General features: G+C 47.2%; 1 protein-coding gene across 2 annotated transcripts; it reads left to right on the forward strand.

Annotated features, from left to right (window-relative positions):
- Positions 1–5,534: 5,534 nt before the first annotated feature.
- LOC115382456 (annexin A4-like) lies at positions 5,535–17,629 on the forward strand. Of its 2 annotated transcripts, XM_030084183.1 has the most exons (15): positions 5,535–5,576; positions 5,720–5,769; positions 6,636–6,723; positions 7,761–7,810; positions 8,717–8,804; positions 9,778–9,872; positions 10,357–10,470; positions 12,096–12,186; positions 12,942–13,021; positions 13,235–13,291; positions 15,899–15,992; positions 16,541–16,636; positions 16,867–16,925; positions 17,235–17,357; positions 17,470–17,629. In XM_030084183.1, the coding sequence occupies exons 1-15, from the start codon at positions 5,555–5,557 to the stop codon at positions 17,524–17,526; spliced, it is 1,164 nt and encodes a 387-aa protein (XP_029940043.1). In that variant the 5' UTR covers positions 5,535–5,554; the 3' UTR covers positions 17,527–17,629. The 2 variants fall into 2 exon arrangements, with proteins under 2 accessions (XP_029940043.1, XP_029940044.1); XM_030084184.1 differs by lacking the exons at positions 6,636–6,723; positions 7,761–7,810 and having other exon boundaries at positions 5,567–5,769.
- The last annotated feature ends 4,244 nt before the right edge of the window (positions 17,630–21,873 follow it).

The raw sequence follows: 21,873 nt of genomic DNA on the forward strand, positions 1-21,873 counted from the left end.
CCTAGTTCTTGCCCGCACGCCGCTCCCTCACGAGAGGGGCGCGTTGTGCTCAGCGCTGGCCCCCTCGCTCCCATGCTGGCCTTCCCTCCTGCAGGAGTCCCTCGCTGCGTGTCGTGGAGCATCAGGGCGGCCAGTACCGCGGTGTGTGCAGCTGGGCGCCCTGAATATGCTGGCGGTCTTCAGCGAGTTCACCACAAGTTCACCGTTGCGCCCATGTCACTGGGGCAAGCGGAACACGGCGGTGAGCCGGGCCCACTCGCCTTCACGCCGGCCAGCCCTCCTGTGATGCACAAGAGGAGTGCCTCCAGTGATATGACATTGGCCCCTAAGCGCCCCAGGCTTTCCTCCTGGGCAGGGCCTGATGTCTCTCTGCTCGCGTTGTCTGCCCACCGCTTGGTGGGGAGCGCCAAGCGTGCCCTCCCCGGGCCCTTCCCTTATCCTCCGGCCTCGCTTCCCCGAGGGAGCGCAGGGGAGCTTCAGGGCCCTGGGGTCATGCTGACTGGCGTCCCCGCTGTCGAGCGCTCGGATGCCAGGATCATCGGCGGAGCTGGCAGGCCCAGATGTTCCGGGACCACGTCCCCTCTGCCGGCTTTGGCGGCTATAAAGCACAGGAGCGTGGCCCCGAGGCGGCCCCCCTCGCAGCTTCTTGGGCCGCCCCATCCATGGCCCTTTCGCCAGGGGCCCCCTGCCTCCCGGTGCCGGCACCGGGAGGCAGGGGGCCCCTGGCGAAAGGGCAGGCGGGCCACCTTCTTCAAACATGATCGTAGTGCAGCCGCTGACGTTCCATTTCCAGACATGGTGCGTGATGCTTGGTCCGCTCTCACCCTGGCTGTCCAGCATGCTGAGATGTGGTTATGCTCTACAGTTCACATGTCGCCCGCCTCCTTTCAACGGGATCCTCTGCACACGGCTCTCATGCCCCTCGGGGGCGGCCGCACTCGAGGAGGAAGTGCCCTTACTCCTACGCCGGGGTGCGATAACGGAGTTGAGCGCAGAGGAGGCACACTCAGGCTTCTACTCCCCTTATTTCTTGGTCAACAAGAAAAAGGGTGGAATGAGACCCATTTTAGACTTACGGGTCCTGAACACTCATGTGGCCACCATAAGGTTCCCGCATGCTAACGGTCAGGCACCTCCTGGAGAGCGTCCGCCCCGGGGACTGGACGGCGTCAGTCGATCTCACAGACACCTACTTTCACATCCCCATTCTGAGGAGGCACAGGAAGCTCCTCAGATTTGCCGTGGGAGATCAGTGTTTTCAATACAACCGTCTCCCCTTCGGTTACTCACTCGCTCCGCGCTCCTTCACTAAGTGTGTCAAGGCCACGCTGGAGCTTCTCCGTTGTTGAGGTCTGAGGATCCTCACCTACATCGATGACTGGCTGATACTAGCGCCCTCTCGCCAGGAGGCCGCAGAGCACACAGCCCTGGTCCTGCACCACATCGAGCTTCTGGGGTTCGTTGTGAACAGAGACAAGTGCGTGCTCATCCCAGCTCAGCAGATGGCTTATCTGGGCTTGGAGCTGGATGCTCTCACCATGACGGCTCGCCTTTTCGAGGAAAGGCAAGCATCTCTCCTGTCACTCCTGAGGTCCCTGATCGCATCACCCGCGTTTTAGGTCGACCTGGTCGGGACCGTCCTGGGGATCATGACCACCCCGTGGTTCGCTTGGGCCTTGTGTAGTCGCCTCCCCCTTTCGGGGATGCGGGGCAGACTCAGGAAGGTCTTGGTCCTGCCCCAGGCACGAGAGGATCTCTTCCTCTGGCTGGATCCGGTCCTTCTCCAGCAGGGACTCCCCATGGGCTGCGTCTTGCATCACGTCGAGGTGTTCACGGATGCGTCTCTTGTAGGTTGGGGAGGCACACTAGACCACCTCACGGTGGGCGGTGCCTGGGACTCCATGCCCATTCACATCAGTGTGCTGGGAATAACTGCGGTGCAGCGGGTGCTGCTCCATTTCCAGGCCAGGCTGCGGGGCAGTCATGTGTTGGTTAGGTCAGACAACACCACAGTTGTGGCATACCTGAACAGGCAGGGAGGGACAAGGTCTCCCTCCCTGCATCGCAAGGCGGCAGAGATCCTGTTGTGGGCGGACCGGCACCTGTCCTCTCTGAGAGCTCGACACGTGCCCGGGGTTCTCAACGTCGGCGCGGACAGAATGTCTTGGGGAGGTCCACTCTGCGATGAGTGGGGCCTGTCCCCCCGAGTTGCAGCTCAACTCTGGCACAGGTTCGGGCTCCCCGTGGCATACCTTTTCGCCAGTGCAGAGAACGCACAGTGCCCACTTTGGTTCTCGCTCAGGTCGTCAGACGAACCCCCTCTCGGAGTGGACGCTTTCGCGCACAGGGTCTGGCCTCCGGGCCTCCAACATGCCTCCTGTCCCCATTGCTGCGCAAGGTGAGGGTGCAGGGCCTCCACGTGATAGTGGTGGCTCCAGACACCCCGAGCGCCAGGTGGTTCCTGGACCTGGTTCAGTTGGCAGTCGGGGATCCTTGGCCGATTCCCGACGAACCCGACGCCCAACTGCAGGCAGGGGGCACCCTGTGGTCCTGCCTCATCCTGGGCAGGAGACTCTTGGACTGGATGCTGAGAGGGTGAGTAGTGGGCCTCGATCTTCCCGCGGCTGTGGTGTCCACCATCCAGAGTGCCACGGCCCCCTCCACTGTCAAGGCTTACAGGTCTCGATGGCACCTCTTCACGTTGTGGTGCTCAGAGAGGGGTCTGGACCCGGTTTCTTGCACCATCGGCAGGGTGCTGGAATTTCTGCAGGCTTTGTTGGATAGCAGTTGCACTGCATCCACTCTTGCGGTGTTTGCAATGGCCATCACGAAGGGCCCGAAGGCTTCGGGCATTTTTCGGTACAGAGTCACCTGCTGGTGAAGCGGTTTCTATGGGGGGCGTGTTGGCTGCGGCTACCCCCCAGGCATGTAGTTCCCCCGTGGGACCTCCACACTGTGCTGGCTGGTCCCTTTCGAGCCTTTGGAACAGTTGGATGTCCGCTTTCTCTCCTTCAAGGCTGCTCTCCTTTTGGCATTGGCTTCTGCCAAGAGGGTTGTGGATCTCTGCGCCCTGTCGGTCCACCCTTCCTGCATGGCTTTCAGTCAGGATGGGGGACTGGTTCACCTTTGGCCTAACCCAGCTTTTCATCCCAAAGTGATCACTTCAGACTTTCGGTTGAGAGTGATCCCGATCAGGGCACTTTGCTCCTTGCCTGGCTCGTCAGGAGACGACCCTCAGCTGCGGTTGCTGTGTCCAATCGGGGCTCTGCATTGCTACGTTGAGCACACGGCTGGCTTTTGCACTGCGGACCAGCTGTTTGTGCGGTTTGTGGCCAGGGGGCGTGGTGCCCCGCTGTCCTCCCAGCGTCTAAACCACTGGGTTGGGGGCACTATTGTGGCTGCCTATGAGGCACGGAACCGCCCGCCACCTGCGGTGATTCACGCTCATTCTACGTGGAGCGTTGCCACTTCTGCGGCTCTGTGCAGAGGTGTCATGGTGGGTGACATCTGCCAAGCCGCCTCTTGGGCCTCTGCGTCCACCTTTGTGCGCTCCTATCTGATGGATATGTGCACAGACTCTGTGGCCACATAAGTTTTCAGCAAGAACAGGGGTTCTGTCGCTTAACTGTGTTGGTTCGTGTCCAGACCAGCTACTGTTTCCCTGGGGGGATTCAGGCCGTGTGTGGTTCTGTTGCCTGCTGTTGTGACTCTGGTGTCCTGCCCAGCGTATATGTGCCGTCGTGTTGAAGTGCTTATCGGACACGTCTGCAGTCGGTGACTCGGTACAAGGCTGCTTGCCGCCAGTATCTGGGTGTTTGGTGTGGCGGTACTGGCCGTACGGCCTGCCTACTTCCTTTTCCGTGCCAATCCTGTCAGCCTGTCCAGCTGGGGTTACATTTATCCCTACGGTCTCCGCCTTGGTGAGTACCAATAGCAAAGCCCGTAGGTGGGCTGAGCACCACATGAAGTAGAAATTATAGTTACTACCCAGACAGGCCCAGCTGCCCTGCTGCCTTTTCTACTGGCTGTTCAGAAAAAGGAAGTGGAGCGGGCACGCGGTGACTATATCCCCTTGGTGAGGGGCGTGGCAGTGTGCCAGCGCGCATAGGGGATTGGCGCGTCGATTTCAGATCTGTTTCAGTGATTGGCTGGTGCCAGGGAGAGTACCACTAGCGAAGCCCATAGGTGGGTACGCACACACTCGTAGAACTGCAATTCTAACTAAGCACCAGGAACATTTCATACACCAACAGATCAACAAATATGGTGGCGCGCAGGCCCCAGCTTACTCCTCCACCAATCCCCCTAGCTCACGGTCCGCCATACAACAAACATAAAAACAACACAAATGAACTTGCAACACAGTAACACAAAGGCAGAAGATAACCATAAATAAAGGAAACCCCGAGAACACATAGAAACCCTGCAAAACAGTCCCAAAAGTCCCGAATCTCCAGTTTCCAAACTGGAGATTCCAAAAACTGGAAAAGAACAAATGAATAATTATGTCAGTGGCATAAAGTCTAATGTAAGAATAAAGGAAACCACAGAGACAGCAAACTGTTACGAGTTTGCAGTTTGAGCAACATTCACCACATTCATGCCTCATCTTTGAAAAGTGTTTTAATTCCTCCATGTGATCATAGGCTCCCTCATGTTCCATGTCTGTGCAGTTCTTAATCTTAATGCGCTCCTGTTTGTTGTGCACACCTGTATTTACCAGGTACACAAGTAAGCTTGCACTCAAACCTGTTTCCTGCCTGTCAGGATCAACTTACATAATGCGGTCTGCAGAAACCAAACATTTTTTTTTATACCACAAACAGCAGGGAGCGCGCTCTGTTGCTCCCAGCATGCCCCGTGGCTCCCCGGAACAGGCTGCTAGCGGCCCCCACAGCCGCTACAATATTTCTATTACTGAGATTAAAAAGAAATTGATTTTTGTTTGTTTGTTTAAGACCTGGAAGCTTGTGTTTTTTTGTTTCTTATTTTCTTGTTTAGTTATGTATTTCCTCTTTTACTTATTGGTTTTCTTTTCTTAATATCGTTCCATTATAATTATTTGGAAGCAGGTATTTTAAGTTGATTCATTGGGCAAAGTGAAATTGTGGGACAAGATAAGTTTTGACTTACTCCCACTCTTTTTCTTTTTTTTGAACATGAAAGAGACAAATTAATTTGGATTATCTCATTCTTGTTGTTGTTTTCTTATATGTTTATTGTGTTTAGGGCTTAGTTTATAGTCTTTCACTATGTTTAAATGCTGTTTGTGGTATAAAAAAAAAGTTTGACGCACTCAAATATAGGTGGAGATAAAATATGAGCATTTGGTTTCTCCAGACCACATTAGTGGTGAAAGTTGATCCTGACAGGCAGGAAACAGGTTTGAGTGCAACCTCACTCGTGTACCTTGTAATTACCTCCGCCAAGGAGGTTATGTAATCACTTCGGCTTGTTGGTTTTGTAGCTCAAGCTCAATTGTGTACCTGGTAAATACAGGTGTGACATAACAAACAGGAGCGCATTAAGATTAAGAACTGCACAGACTTGGAACATGAGGGAGCCTATGATCACGTGTAGGAATTAAAACACTTTTAAAAGAATGTGGTGAATGTTGCTCAAACTGCAAACTTGTAACGGTTTGCTGTCTCTGTGGGTTCCTTTATTCTTACATCAGACTTTATGCCACTGACATAATTATTCATTTGTTCTTTTCCAGTTTTTGGAATCTCCAGTTTGGAAACCTACACTCCTTTCACAATGGCTGCAGTGAGTATTTTCTCCCACAGAGAGTACGACATGTAAGCCGCTTTTATTTCCATAACCAGCAACATTCTCTCCACTGGAGGAAGTCAGTAGGTTAGATCATCCTGTAAAGATGAAAGACTTCATCGTGATATGAACTTCTGATCAAAATGTTCAGTATCTTACGCTTTGTCAGTTTAATCTGTAAAAATTTGCTAATGGAATACATGTAAAGCTATTCTGGTCCGTATAATGTGAGGTCAGTTGAAAGTGCCTGATGCAGCCTGTAGACAATATTCAGCTCAGCTTTATTTATGCAGCAAAAAACACAACACAGTCATTTCTAGGCATTTATACAGAGAAAACCCAACAGCCACATGAGCAAGTAAGGAAAAAGTCCATTTTAAAAGGAAGAAACCTTTGCAGAGCCAGGCTCAGAGGTGGTGGCTTTCTGCTATTCCGGTTGTGGTGAGGGAACAGAAAGAGAGAAAAGGGAGGAGGCGGGTGGATTGATTCTCTGAATCAACTCAGCATTGCTCCGCTTGCTGCAGGTGGATCAATACAGGAGGCTTCAGATGGCGAACCTCTGGAATCAGAGAGAGAGAGAGAAGAAAGACAATGGACACATAGTAGCAAAGTATAGTTTATAGTAGTATAGTATAGCAGCTTTACTAAGAAAATGGTCCATGAAGGCCTGAACCAGCCCTAAATGGAAGCTTTAATAAATAGGTGTTAAGCCCAGCCTTGAAAGTAGAGACTGTTTCCTTTGCCTTCTGTTGTACTTTTAGTGTGTTCTCCTGGGGCAATGTTTCACTAACAGCTCTTTAAGATATGATGGGGCCTGAAAGAAGGGAAGAAGAAACTAAAGTGACCCTGCTCTTCTTGATCAGATTGGAAACCGTGGAACAGTGACCAAGGCGTCCGGTTTTAATGCCCAGGCCGATGCCCAGAAGCTGCAGGAGGCTATGAAAGGAGCCGGTGAGTGAGACGGCCGCGCTGTCACTTCAGAAACCATCAGGAGTATTCAGTAATGTCACTATGTTAAACATAATGTAAACTTGATCTGAATTGGTTGAGATGGCTGCCATGCCAGCAACAACAAACAGCTGTGTGTGAAAATCATAACGAGAGTTTCATCCAAATTTTTTTCAATTGTTTGATAATGTCTTTCCAAAATGGACCAAACCAATGGAGGAAAACTGCAATGGACAGTGTGGCCGTCTTCTTGTTAACCAGTGTTTCATCTATGCGTTGTCGTGTGCGCGCTCTGTTGTACACGCGGATGGATCATGCATCTGGGTGGGTCCTGTTCACTATGACATCTCAGTGGGTGGGACCTGGGAGCAGCTGATAGTTATAAGCTTTTCTGCCCCGCTTTTCCCGACGCTTCCCCTTCTGTTCGGACCCAGGCTGAGTTCACCTCTGTCTAGGTAAGCGCGGGTTTTGCTGACTTTATCTCGAGACCGTTCCAGCGGAGGTCGGACTGTCTGCGATGGGAGGCGCTCCGTGTGCCCCCCTACTCCATGCCAACTCCACTGTCACAGACTTTTGTTAGCTTTCATGCCTTCCAATCCTCTCCTGAACACTTTGCTGTTGAAACAACATCAAAATATTGAGCAGTTTAAAAGAAAGCTATATAAAGAGATGATTTTTAAAAGATACAACTATACAAACGCATAAATATCAAGACCTGGAAGCTTGTGTTTTTTTTTCCCTCTTATTTTCTTGTTTAGTTATGTATTTCCTCTTTTACTTATTGGTTTGAGCTTGCCAATTGTGTACCTGGTAAATACAGGTGTGGCACAACAAACAGGAGCGCATTAAGATTAAGAACTGCACAGACATGGAACATGAGGGAGCCTATGATCACATGTAGGAATTAAAACACTTTTAAAAGAATGTGGTGAATGTTGCTCAAACTGCAAACTTCTAACAGTTTGCTGTCTCTGTGGGTTCCTTTATTCTTACATCAGACTTTATGCCACTGACATAATTATTCATTTGTTCTTTTCCAGTTTTTGGAATCTCCAGTTTGGAAACTGACACTCCTTTCACAATGGCTGCAGTGAGTATTTTCTCCCACAGAGAGCACGGCATGTAAGCCGCTTTTATTTCCATAACCAGCAACATTCTCTCCACTGGAGGAAGTCAGTAGGTTAGATCATCCTGTAAAGATGAAAGACTTCATCGTGATATGAACTTCTGATCAAAATGTTCAGATCTTACGCTTTGTCAGTTTAATCTATAAAAATTTGCTAATGGAATACATGTAAAGCTATTCTGGTCCGTATAATGTGAGGTCAGTTGAAAGTGCCTGATGCAGCCTGTAGACAATATTCAATTCAGCTTTATTTATTCAGCAAAAAATACAACAGAGTCATTTCTAGGCATTTTTACAGAGAAAACCCAACAGTTCCACATGAGCAAGTAAGGAAAAAGTCCATTTTAAAAGGAAGAAACCTTTGCAGAGCCAAGCTCAGAGGTGGTGGCTTTCTGCTATTCCGGTTGTGGTGAGGGAACAGAAAGAGAGAAAAGGGATGGGGGGGGTGGGGGTGGGGGGGGGGGGGGGGGGGGGGGGGGTGGATGGATTGATTCTCTGAATCAACTCAGCACTGCTCCGCTTGCTGCAGGTGGATCAATACAGGAGGCTTCAGATCGCGAACCTCGGGAATCAGAGAGAGAGAGAGAGAAGAAAGACAATGGACACATAGTAGCAAAGTATAGTCTATAGTAGTATAGTATAGCAGCTTTACTAAGAAAATGGTCCATGAAGGCCTGAACCAGCCCTAAATGGAAGCTTTAATAAATAGGTGTTAAGCCCAGCCTTGAAGGTAGAGATTGTTTCCGTTGCCTTCCGTTGTACTTTTAGTGTGTTCTCCTGGGGCAATGTTTGACTAACAGCTCTTTAAGATATGATGGGGCCTGAAAGAAGGGAAGAAGAAACTAAAGTGACCCTGCTCTTCTTGATCAGTTTGGAGACCGTGGAACAGTGACAGAGGCGTCCTGTTTTGATGCCCAGGCCGATGCCCAGAAGCTGCGGGAGGCCATAAAAGGAGCCGGTGAGTGAGACGGCCGCGCTGTCACTTCAGAAACCATCAGGAGTATTCAGTAATGTCACTATGTTAAACATTATGTAAACTTGACCTGAATTGGTTGAGATGGCTGCCATGCCAGCAACAACAAACAGCTGTGTGTGAAAATCATAACGAGAGTTTCATCCAAATTTGTTCAATTGTTGCATGACGTCTTTCCCTTGAAGACCTGAAACCTGTTTGACTATTTCTACGCTACAGTTCTCTACAATTTCATTTGGGAGACGCTTTTGTCCAAAGCGACGTACAACACAAGCAAGAAATTAAGACAGAAGAAAGACTGCTCAAACTTGAGTTTTTTTTTATATGAGAAAGATATTCTGTTGCCTTAAAGTCAGTAAAATAAACTCCGTCATAAGTTTTCATAGATAAGAAAATCAGTTTGAAAGTAAAAAAAAATTAACAAGATGATATATAACTTATAGCTTAGAAATAATTTAAATGGTATAAAATTGTACTTGATATCCATTGATGACTATGTAATCTTGTTACCAGACTACAAATAATGTGTCATTTGCAAACCCGTGAGTCAGCCTAAACGTGACTTACTGAATGCAATGGAAATATGTCTGAACACTCCTATATTGCCTCTTATGCTGCTTTGACGCCCACAGTGCTTATGATTAAATGAAACGTCACTTTTAATCCTGTGTTTTCCCAGTTTTTATCAGATTGTCACAAACCAGTTAGGTTCGCTGACAGTGAGTAGGAAATACTTTCAAATGCACAGTGTGAGAAGAAACAATTTTTCTTTTATCATAAGAGATGGAAATCAGAAAAACAGAAGCAGCATGTTTTCCAATACTTGGGACAACTGTAAATTTTTTCTCTGATTATCACAAATCTACATTTTTGGTTAAGAAAAACTGAGGAAGAAATCCTGAAGTGACTGAATCATCATTGGTGTATTGGAGAGTAAAGACACACTATGATATTTTAGGCACCAATGAGGCCACTATCATCGAGGTCCTGGCCCACCGTACTATTATCCAGAGGCAACGCATCAAGGAGGCCTACAAGCAAACAGTGGGGAAGGTGAGACATTTCAAGCAGCAGTTCTCACACATCAAATTGGCTGCAGAACTATCTCAGCAGCAGTGGATGTGTCTCCGGACATCTTACTTCACTCCAGTGAATTCACACAGCGCTGATGAAATCAACAGAATGATTATCAGCTCGCCGTATGTCTAAATGGAGATCAATAAAGTTATCTAAAACGCTCACTGAGGGAGTGGCAGAAAAGTGAGGATTGTGAGAGGAGTCCTGGCAGGCAGACAGAGTGAGTCACTCTGCTCATGGCGACACCCATATCTGGTCACACTGGCAAGTTTTAGGAGCAGCTTCTCTTTTCCAGGAACCAAACCGTCTAGTTTAGTGACTGAAGCCACATCTCATGAAACATTGTTCTCTTCATCTAAATTCACTGTCAGATAATCCCTGTTCAATATGTGAAATCATTAAAGCAGTGCGAGTGAGCGAGTGCTTGTTTTTACTTTTGTTTTTTCTTCATCATGTGCAGGACCTGGCTGATGATCTGTCCTCTGAGCTGAGTGGGAACTTCAGAGATGTCGTTCTGGGTCTGCTGATGCTCGCTCCTGTGTACGACGCCAATGAGCTGAGGAACGCCATGAAGGTCAGGTTTTTCTCATGCACTTATTCTGTTGGTGAAGGCCATTTCCTCATATTTCAAGTTTTTGTTATTGAATGACATAACAAGACCAACGCCTACAATTAAAACAAAACAGTGATGTTCAACCATGATAAGTCAGAGCTGACTAAAACAAACAAATATTAATAGGTACATGTGACAGCTCTCGGCCTGTCAGGTGTGGGTTCACCAGCATGATCGCACCATCCGGGTTCAGTTTCTCAGTCCTTTTATTCCGTTCATGAATCAAACTCAAACATTCACCAGGGAGTCCTTCACAGGTCACCCTCCAGATGAAAACACACCCGGAGAGCTCCTCCAGGATTCCCTCTGGTCAAAACACAAAACTGCTGTAATGTGTCCTTTGCCAGCCTGACGTCTCCTCAATGTCATCTGTAGACTGTTCCACCTGCCGCCTCCTCCTGGAGCGGCTCTTTCAAGTGCTGGGAGGAGGAAAGAGAGACGGGTCAATCCCCTGCAGGTGACTTCAGTTCTCTAATGAGCTCCCCACACCCCTCTCCGCTTGGCCATGCCCTACTACCACAGTGCCATTTGAAAAGGAGACATGTAAAAAGATAATAGGATATGAAGTAAACAATGATATAGAATCAGGCCTGCAGCTAATCATTACTTTAATAATCAAGTCTCCATGAGGCTCAGAAAATCCAACTTCTCCTTAGTGAAGTTAGATGAAGAAAAAAAAAAAAGGACGATGTTCAGGATGTACGCCTTGTTTACGATGGACTGCGCATGAAGTGAAGGAATGTGAGCGCCCCCAGCTGGCAAAGTCCGGTCCGAGATATTCCAGTACGGAGGCGATGCACGGGCCGCGTTCTGATCTGACCCGCAAGTCTGGAACCGGCCTCAAGCACCGCTCCTTCACTAGGTATCCAAAATCCAACCTGGGTGAAGAGAGCCTTGGTGAACATCCACAGGATCACCACTTCCTCATCTGGAGCTGAAGACCAGCTCTGGATCCCCGTTTCTTCTCCTGCTCTGTCATTTGGCGAGCAGCAGTATCTCCGTTTGTGATGTGATGAAGTTTTGGATTATTGTTTTGATTGCAGACCCACTAAGTGTTTCATTTCTTTCCCCTTGTAGCGGCTGGAGGCCGGTGGTGGTGGTGCTGGTGACCTGGTGGTGGCATCCCCTTCCATCTCGTCTGCTGTGTTGCTGGTGGTGGGATTACTTCACTGACTGTGCTTGCCACCTATGAATGGTGATTTGAGTTGAAAAGCTGTATTTGTACCTTTTGGAACCGTATCTCATGGAACCTGTGTGTCTTTTGGTTTAATTTAATTCCTTGGGTGAAATTCCCAGGGTGCCGTTGTTGTGCTCATTAATACATTCTACGATAATAATTCATCTCTTCCTTTCCACATGTAGGAATTTGTAAAAATTATGTATGACTGTTCTGCTTTGCATATCACATAACTGTTATAATGTTGTAATGTAACACTGTCTCACTGTAAGACACTTGACACGACAGAGCTTTGATGCATCCCAGATGCGTTCTGGGTCCTCTAGAAATCCATCTCTGCCTATTGGTCAGTGCACCTAATTAATGCTTCAAAATGTAATTTCACTCGTGGCGCTCTAATTCATTGCAGGGATCTGGTACAGACGAGGCCTGTCTGATTGACATACTCGCCTCAAAGTCAAACACTGAGGTGAAAACCATCATCTTGGCCTACAAGAAAGGTAACTTTATCATTTGCACGAATCGGATTTCTGCCCTCAGGTCGTTGTATATGTCAGCGTGCTGGGGCCTATGACTCGTCTATGATACATGATATTATGTAGCAATGACTACGTTTTTGTTTTTTGTTAGTCGGGGCAGTCACCCATTATCAGAAAACAGTGGATGCTGTAAATTATTCAGTCATTGCTGCTGTCTATGGGGCAGCTCATTATTCAGATATTTGTTTCTGTTTGGTTAACTATTTCTTCAGTGTTTTTTTTTCTTAAATGGCTTTGTTTTTTTCATATACATTATGATGCATTTCTGTGTTGTGTCACACTGTACAGATTTATTGATTGATTTTATACACATCATTACAGTCCCTCTCCAGTGCTGTTTTGTAGATACTTGTAAGCATTCTCAAGGATGTTTAAATTATGATCATGGTGTTTTTAGCCAAAATCGCAAAACTTGTGCCATTTTCCAGGCCTCTGTATCTGCAAAGCTCCAGAGCTTATTAGCAATTTTCTTCTGGGTTGTGGGTGGAGTCAGTGCTGCTCCACACCCTCCCTCATTTGCAGCAGACCTTGTGAGGTGCGAGCTCATGGCCCGCCCAGTGGAATTTGTAAAACTTGAAAAAGGATATTTTTGTATCTGTGTCCCAAAAGCAGAAACTCAGCACAGATTGCACCAATAGCTTAATGTGGATGTCGGCTATCAATTTGTCGAGGCACAATATGTGCGATTTGAAATTATTTACTTTTTTTTGTTTCAGAATATGGGGAGGACCTGGAGGAGGCTGTTACTGGAGAAACATCTGGAATGTTTCAGAGGGTTTTGGTCTCTTTACTCTCGGTGAGCAAACCTAAACACACAGCCGCTCCCAGCTCAGGCCAGGGTGAATACTGTTAGACCTCAGTTGGAAACTGAAATTATTTGAATAACTGCAGAAAGTCATCAAGAACTTAACACAAAGTAACACATTAGTATTGTATTTTTGAGCATTGCCTGTCCTGTCTTCCATCATACATGCTGTCTTTTAAGCTGCTCCATTTCCTCTGTTTGCAGGCTGCCCGGGATGAGAGCGACAGAGTGGACGAGGCCCAGGTTGTCCAAGATGCCAAGGTAACATTTCACAGGTTTTAGGATGAAAACTGAATTCTGCCCCCCCCCCCCCACATTACCAGTGTGACTGTATGGGCTCTGTTTTGGTAGACCAGGCACAAGTGCGGCGCACCTGTCCTGTGCCTTGCCAACGGGGTGTTTCAAGCAAGGCGCTGTCTAGCGCAGTGCGGCGCACCCACATATCCGTTCCTCCCACCGCCGCAGGTGGCAAAGAGGGAGGAGAGACAAGACTGGGTTTAACCCAACCAGTGTAATCCTGACCAGTGAAATGAATGCTTCTCCTCGTCTTTAAATGCGCTGCAGTGAAGAGCACCACTACATTAAAAAGATTGAATACTTTTTATTTACTCTGTTTTGCTGTGAATGATGTGCTGCTCTGCCACGGCCCACTGACAGAGATGTTTTCAGCTCATTTCTGTGCTTTCTTTGTGCTTTTGCTCAATTCTGGAGAGACGGCAAGACCGATTTGTGGCACTGGCAACTAGCAGTGACATGCCATGATTTATGCCACCATTTGGAAGACATGCCACAGTTTATGTCTCTGTTTCTGAACATGCCAGGGTTAATGCCACGGTTTGTGCCACTGTTTTAGAAACATGCCACAGTTTGTGCCACTGCTTTAGAAACATGCCACGGTCTGTGCCACTGTTTTAGAAACATGCCACGGCTATTGCCAGTACATATACCGCTGTCTGGATGAGATGCCACGGTTGTGCTGCTGTTTGGAAACATGCTACGGCTAATACCACGGTTTATGTCACTATAGGAAAAAATCCACAGTTTGTGGCACTGTTTGGGAAAGATGCCACGGGTATCACCAGTACATATACCGCTGTTTGAGCGAGATGGGTCTGTGTACGGACAATTTACCTTTTGTTAGTTTGATTTTCTGTTAAATTGACTTACCCGGTAATCAGATTGCATAAAACGGGTCCTTTTCTTGTATTCTCGATTTTTAACAAAAACGAAAAAAGGAGAATTCAACTCGTTGACCGACAAACAGATTTTCCACTCATTATTTCCTTAATGAGAGGTGGGCGGGGCTTAACGCCGCTCTCCAAAGTGTTCTCAACACAGCGGTAAATGTCTGACTGCAGCTCCAGCCTCCTGCCAGGACTGTAAATATCTCATAGCAGTCATATTATTACTGTGCACACTTGATTACTCTGTGCTTTGCTGCTCTTTGGTCCTGATTGTTAGACGCTAAACTGCATTTTTTTCGACTCAAGACTTCATGAAAGTAGTTACAAAAAATGACCAGCAGGGGTCACCCCGTAATGATCTCCTCATCACTCCGAATTTATACCCTTATGTCTTAATTAATCTATAGAAATGTTGATATCCTGAAAAAAGCAGATTATTGTGCTATTGGCACAAACCGTGGCATTAGCCCTGGCATGTTCACAAACAGCGACATAAACTGTGGCATGTCTTCCAAATAGTGGCATAAATAAATTGCGGCATGTCACTGCTAGTTGCCAGTGCCACAAATCAGTCTTGCCCCTGCTGGAATTCTGGTTAAAGCGATTTGGCTGGCGATTTGAATGAGATACATTTTTTAAAATACTGGTTAAAATGATCTTCATGACCCGATGGGCAGCAATTCATAGCGTGTTTTTAAAGTAGTTTGGAAAATATCCGCTATCTGCAGCAGGAGTAAAACGGGAAAAACAGAAACAGGGGACACCTTTTTTTTAAACCAATCAAATCCCTTCACCGTTCGACCTGCCCCCTGCGCGTACATGTCGTACATGTACGCGTGCACTGACCCTGGTTCAGTGCGCGCGTAGAAGGACGGAGCGTTGTTGTAGAATGGCGGAGACGAATCTTTGGGGGTTTACTTACTGTTGAGTGCGCCATAACTTGGCGCAGTGCAAATAAAGAACAACGAAGAAACGAAGCGCTGAGGACAGGTTACGCCAGGGACGCACTGGACGCGGAAGCGCCGCGCGCGTCTCGCTCCCAACGGGAGCTCCTCCAATGGGGTGGGAGCTGGGCGGAGCTAGCTAGGCGGAGCCTTGGGGAGATGCTACATGCTAACGCTAGCTTTCCAAGATTGCCAACCCTAGCTTTAAGAGTTATGATGCACATAAATGAAAAACTATCTGTCTTGTACCTTGAAAGACCACTCATTACTGACATGACTGTATGTGTGTGTGTATAGATTACTTATTGAATCAGACTGAGAAACAGAAAAACAATACAAAACTGTAGTATTAAATGATAATAAACCAACAATGTATATGCTTCATTTTCTATAAATAATCTGCAACAAAAGAGCAGATAAACAGCTTGGAGAGTTAAAAAACTATTACATAAAATGCAACCACCCTGCATTTAGAGGCTAAATAAAAACCTCCAAGTTAAAGGACAGATAGGTTTCACTCTATGTGCATCATAACTTTCAAACAGAAATGTGCAAAAGCACAACACTTGAGGGAAGTGGAACCAGGGGGCGTGGTGCCCCGCTGTCCTCCCAGCATCTCACCCACTGGGTTGGGGGCGCTATTGCAGCTGCCTACGAGGCGCTGCCCGTGCAAAGCCAAATTGCTCCAAATGCCCCCCCCCCCCCCCATTACCAGTGGGACACTGTGTCTGTGCTTGTAGGAAATCTACGAGGCTGGGGAGGCCGAATGGGCTACAGATGAGGATAAATTTCTCTCTGTGCTTTGCGGAAGGAACCAACACCATCTTCTGAAAGGTAATCTCATGACTTCCTTAAATTGATCATGTCAGAATGCAGGAAATGCTAAAATGGACTAGACTTATATAGCGCTTTTCCTCTGGATGAACACAACCCAAAGCACTTTACACTGCATTATCACATCTACCCATTCACACTCGCACACCAGTGGAGGCGGCTGCCATGCAAGGCGCTCGGTCCACCCACTGAGGGCAATTCAGGGTTCAGTGTCTTGCCCAAGGACACTTCGACATGCAGACAGGGGGAGACAGGAATCGAACTAACAACGATTGCAAGACAACTGCTTTCCCTACTGAACCACAACCTGCTTGTGTAAAACGTTATATAAAATTAAATCAAACAATATTTTGAATGCACTTTTCACATTAAACATGTCATGTTGTCAATGTTATGTGATGACGATTCATCCCATTTCAACAAACCGCTCACCAAGTTCCTGTGCTGTATGAACTATACTGACCCCTTGTGGCCTTTTTTAATGAAAACACTCAGAGGAACACCGTTCCTTCAAGTCTCCTAAACTAACAGTTTTTGTCTTCCTCCAGTGTTTGTGGCGTATCAGAAGATTTCTGGAAGAGACATAGAGGAGAGCATCGAGAGTGAGATGTCTGGCCCTCTGGCGGACGTCTTTCTGGCCATAGGTCTGTCTCTTCAGTGATGCACTGACTTCCTGGTGCTGGAGATGTCACCAAAACCTTAAAAAAAAGAAAAAAAAGCCAGTCCACAGAAGGCCTCTGTAATGAAATGCAGCTAAATCCCATCTTTTCCTTTTCTTCGATGTGAATTTAGAATAAGGCCACCATTATAAACCAGTTGTGTTTATCGTGCAAACATGCATTTTATGACCTTGGATTTGTTTTCTGCATTTCAGTGAAATGCCTGAGGAACAAGTCAGCCTTCTTTGCTGGGCGGCTATACAAATCAGTGACGGTAAATATGCAAAATGCAAATACAATATTGTAGAGCCGAAGAACCGGAGTCAAAGGTGGCGTGTTCAGCAATGAACTCCAAAATTTATTCTCCATTGAACAACCAGAAAGCATGAATGAATGGGAGATACACCAAAAATCCTTTTGGGCAGAAACCACGTTCTCTCTAAAGATAAATATTCCTCCAACCCCACAGTCCATGGGGGAATTATGAACCAACTGATCATCACAATGTGGAGATTAGTTTTGTTTTTCTTTTTTCAAACATTTACATACAAGATGCTTTTTATCCCATTCTCTTTCTCTGCAGGGGCCTGGCGTCACAGATTCTATCCTCATCAGAACAGTGGTCTCCAGGGCTGAGATTGACATGCTGAACATTAAAGCTCAATTTCAAAGGATGTACGGAAAGTCTCTGTCCTCCATCATCAAGGTGAGGCATGAAAGACTCAAAGAGTCAGCAAAGCCTTTTCGATATATCAACTGTGGTAACAATAACTGAAGTTGATATTTTACAATAGGTCTTTTTGTTTGTCACTTCTTAGGCAGACACATCTGGTGACTACTGCCAAATCCTTCTGGAACTGTGTGGAGGCGAGTGAAAGAAAGAGACACAATGACGTCCTTTTAACTCTTCATTTCACAAAAAAAAAGGTCTGAGCTTTTGTTGTATCTGGCTTGCAAAATGAATAAAGTAGCCGGAGAGACGAGCACGGTACATCAGGCTTTCATTTATTTCTTCTTCTCCTTACAAACTTGAACGTCTCTTGTATTTCCTAGGCCAACAGCACCCTCTGGGGGTTTCAAAGTATAAAAACATGACACAACATTTCCCCTTTTCTTGAAAGAATTACTCTTGGTATTCCAAAGAAACAGTATGATTCAAAGTAAACAGGAATCAAAGTAAATGTCTGAATCAAATCACAACCATCTTAAATCATCCATTAGCATGCAGGATTAGCATCAATCACTTTGAACAAAATCCCAATTGCATTATAACTGAAACACAATTAACCATTCACATTCACTGTTATTCACATTATGTTTTTCAGAACATTTTTTTTTTTCAACATCACAGCAGAAATTTCAGTTAGAACAATACACTCACTCCCAAGTTTCTGAGTTTCCCTTTACCTAATAAAATCTGTCAACCACTGAGGTGGATTTCTGTTTCTCAAACCTCGTCTTGGGCCTGTCTCAGGTGTGGAATCAGTTTCGTTCTCGGCCATAGTGATTCCATCAAGCACAGTCTCACTGTCCTTCCTGGCACAGGTCTGAGCTTCTTTTTGGAAGTGTGCAAGTTTAGATGCATTCCACTTTCGACCGTCACTAAGCAGATAAGTGCTCTGTCCCATTTTCTTAATAACTGTCAGAGGTTCTGTGAATCTGGATGATCCCTTTTTGACATGCTCAGGTTTTCAAACACACACAGTGTCATTGACTTGGAATGAAGGTATTTTCGCCCCTCTCTTCCTGTCAGTGTGGTCTTTTCTTTTCTGTTGTTTGTTTTTCATTGTCTGTTTCACGTCTTCATGTGACGTAATTTTGTGTGAAACCGGAAGCACATTTAGCTTTGTGCGCATCTTCCTGTTTCTCAGCAATTGAAATGGAGTAGCTCCTGTAGTTGCATGTTTTGTCGCACGGTAGCTCTGTAAGAACTCCGTCACTGCTTGTTTCCATGGTCTGTGCATTCTTTCAGCTGTCTGTATGCACTCTTTCAAAACTCTGTTGAATCTTTCAATGGCTCCATTTGCTCTGGGATAGTAGACACTGGAGCGGAAATGATGTACCTCTCTCTGAGAAAGAGTCTGAATGCATGGGAGGTAAACTGACATCCGTTGTCAGAAACCAGGTAAGAAGGATTTCCTGGGACATCCTGTTTCCCAGGATGGTAAGTCATGTCATATGTGAAGCAAAGTAGTCTCGCTGACCATCTTGCAATTCGTAGTCCAGCACGACCTGTTCCTTTGGACGTAAGCAGGGTTGTAAGCACTTGGTGGTCTGTGCGAAGCACAAAGTGACGTCCCCACAGATATGTTCTCCACTTTTCCACTGCCCAGACACATGCAAGTGCTTCACATTCAACAGTAGAATACTTCCTTTCAGCAGGTGAGAGTGTCCTGGATGCAAGAGCTACAACTCTCTCTGTGTTGTCCGTGTGAAGCTGGGTAAGTCCATAGTCCATAGTCAGAGGCATCAGTAGTCACGTAAGTAGGCAAGTCTGGGTCGTACAATGCTAGAGCTGGGCTTTCAGCTATCAGTCTCTTGATCTCCGTAAAGCTGGATTCAGCCTCATCAGTCATCAGTCTCATCAGTCCTCAACAGCGCCCTCTGGGGGTTTCAAAGTATAACAACATGACACAATAGCTTTTTTCTTGTAACTTTTTCCCTATGTGTCTCTCACATGTCACAGCCTTGTTTTAACATTTGGAAAACCAGTTAAACCAAAGACCAGTGACCTTTTACACTTCTGTGTTTTTCTATTGATTCTGTGTTAACGATTACTTAATGATATCAGAGAGAAATACATCCTTCCCACGTCTTTAAAAACAGAAAAGATGGATGTTATTGACCTCCAGCTCCCACTCTTGTCACAGTCCAACTATTTCATGGCAGTTTTTATCAGAAATCCAATTAGTTTGATTGGAAACTGTTCTCATTTGTTGACTCAGCCTTGTATCATTTCACCCAAACACATTAACAGGATGCTCGCTTGATTTGGGAGGCAGTAAAGAGTGCACTCATCAAGTGAAAGAGCTCCTCGTTCAGCTCGTGCCACGTTACAGATCCATGTCAGAACAACGAGACTGGAAAGACACGTGAAGCTTTGACTCAAGGTGACCACTAGAGGGCACCAAAACAACTCATGAAGACTGAAGCGGCCACAGCAGAGCTCTGGAACCAGCTGGTTTACCTTGAATGTCAATCAAATCTGTATATTTGCCCCTTTCACCTGTCAAACAGAGGCAATTGGTTGCTGATGGAGATTTTTTTGTCAAATGAGATGTCCACTGTGTGCTTTGTTCCACAATAATTTTGTTGCAATTTATTATCCAGTTTCCTCTCCACCGACTCCAATATACACCAATGTATAACACTTTCCACTGTTGTGCTCTGCTTTTAGTGCAGTTATTCATTTTCCAGTTCAAATTAACACCATTAAACAACGTGCCATTACACTGTGTAAAACTGATTCTGCAATCAGCCACACCTGAGAGCCTCACCCGCCTGTTCATATGACCTCTGACAGATCATACCAATTCCAATTCAGCTTTATTTTTATGAAGTGGGATGCCTCCAGTGGTGGGACGCTCACAGCACAAATAATTCAGCAGGAATAAAATAAAATACAAAACCCAAAAATGGCTCTTACAATCTGCAGTATTTATTTTTTTATTACCTGTCAAGTTATGCAAACAGATCTTTATTCGTTTTCAGTTTTGTGACTCATGTCCTTTAACGATAAAACTCTCGAGACTAATCTGTTCCATTCAAATGGGTGATGCAAACAGGAAAAGGAAGAAACAACATTCACATTCTACTTCATGTGATGGTTATCCCACCTACGGGCTTCGCTATTGGTACCCTCCCTGGCGCCAGCCAGACACTGAGACAGATCAAAAAAACTACCGCGCCAATCCTGCTCGCGCGCTGGCACACCGCCTCGCCCCTTACCATATAAGCAGCATGAGCCCACACAACTTCCTTCTTCTTTCTCAGCCTCGAGACTGATCTGAAGCTCCTCTCAAGATTCAAGACAAGAAGATTATGGACAAGCCGGCCCGAGAATTGTCGCCCTCTGGCGTCGGGCACTCCGCTCCTCGACCAATACCGCCACGAGTCGTGCTTTACCTGCTTGGGCTGGCAGCATCAGAGCCAGCAGGCTTCCTGCTCTGCCTGCCTTGCTCTCCCGCTTGAAGAGACCGAGTGTCGAGCGGCGTTTCTGGGCGACGTTTCACCGGCTTCCGCTCCTGACGAGACCAGCGCTGACTTCGCCGCCATTCCTGCCACCTTCACCGACAGGGCTGAGACAGGCAGGGATCTTCTGAGCTGCTGCGACTCCTCCGGCTCGGAGAAGTCTGAGCGGCATGATGATTCCCTCTCGACGTTTTCCAGAGTCAGCCGTCTGAGCACGCCCCGCGAGCCTGTGGAGCACCTCACAGTGCTCTTCACCACCGCTGCGGACCGCATCGGCCTGGCACTCCCGACGCAGCCTCCGGAGCCGGCGCAGCGCGACTTTCCACTTCGGTTAACGACCCAGTCCCGGACTGCGGTCTGTGTCCCGCCGTGCCATCTTTCCAGGCCAACGTGCAGCGTGATTGGTGTACGCCCCTCACCGCCAAGGGCGCGGTGAAAGGCTACCGTGAATACTGTTGTGTGGACGTCTGGCCCCTTGTCTCCGGAGTCCCAGTTATTGAGGACTCCGTGAGACTCTGCCTGCTACCCACCTCCACCCCTTGGCTCGGTGGAAAGCCCTTGCTGCCCTCTGAGAGAGACAGGCGCATGGCTTCCTTTCTGGACCACGGTTATGCTAATGGCAATCTGACCTTCCTCCTAGGCTTCATTGATAAGTTCTGCCACGAGCATTCAGATCTATCACCGGAAGACATCGAGGAGATCCACAACACAGCCGAGGTCCTAATGCAGATGTGCCGTACCACCGTAATCAAAGGAGCTCATGCCATGGCCAGCGCCCAGCTTGGTATGAGACACCTGTGGCTTGGCCTCTCCTCCCTTGTGGAACGAGACCAGAAGAGTATTTTGGGGTTGCCCGTTTCTACTGCTTCCCTCTTCGGTCCAGACATACAGGTTATCATCGAACACCTGGAGGTGGCGGCCCGAGGCTCGCAGCAGCTCGCTCCCCACCTCCAGCCCCGCCGTGTGCTGAATCCTCCACGCCGGCGTCGTGCAGAGCGGAGGAGGTCTGCCCCCTGGGATCCTGCAGCATC

The sequence above is a fragment of the Salarias fasciatus genome (assembly GCF_902148845.1).
Source record: "Salarias fasciatus chromosome 7 unlocalized genomic scaffold, fSalaFa1.1 super_scaffold_4, whole genome shotgun sequence".
Taxonomy (NCBI): Eukaryota; Metazoa; Chordata; class Actinopteri; order Blenniiformes; family Blenniidae; genus Salarias; species Salarias fasciatus.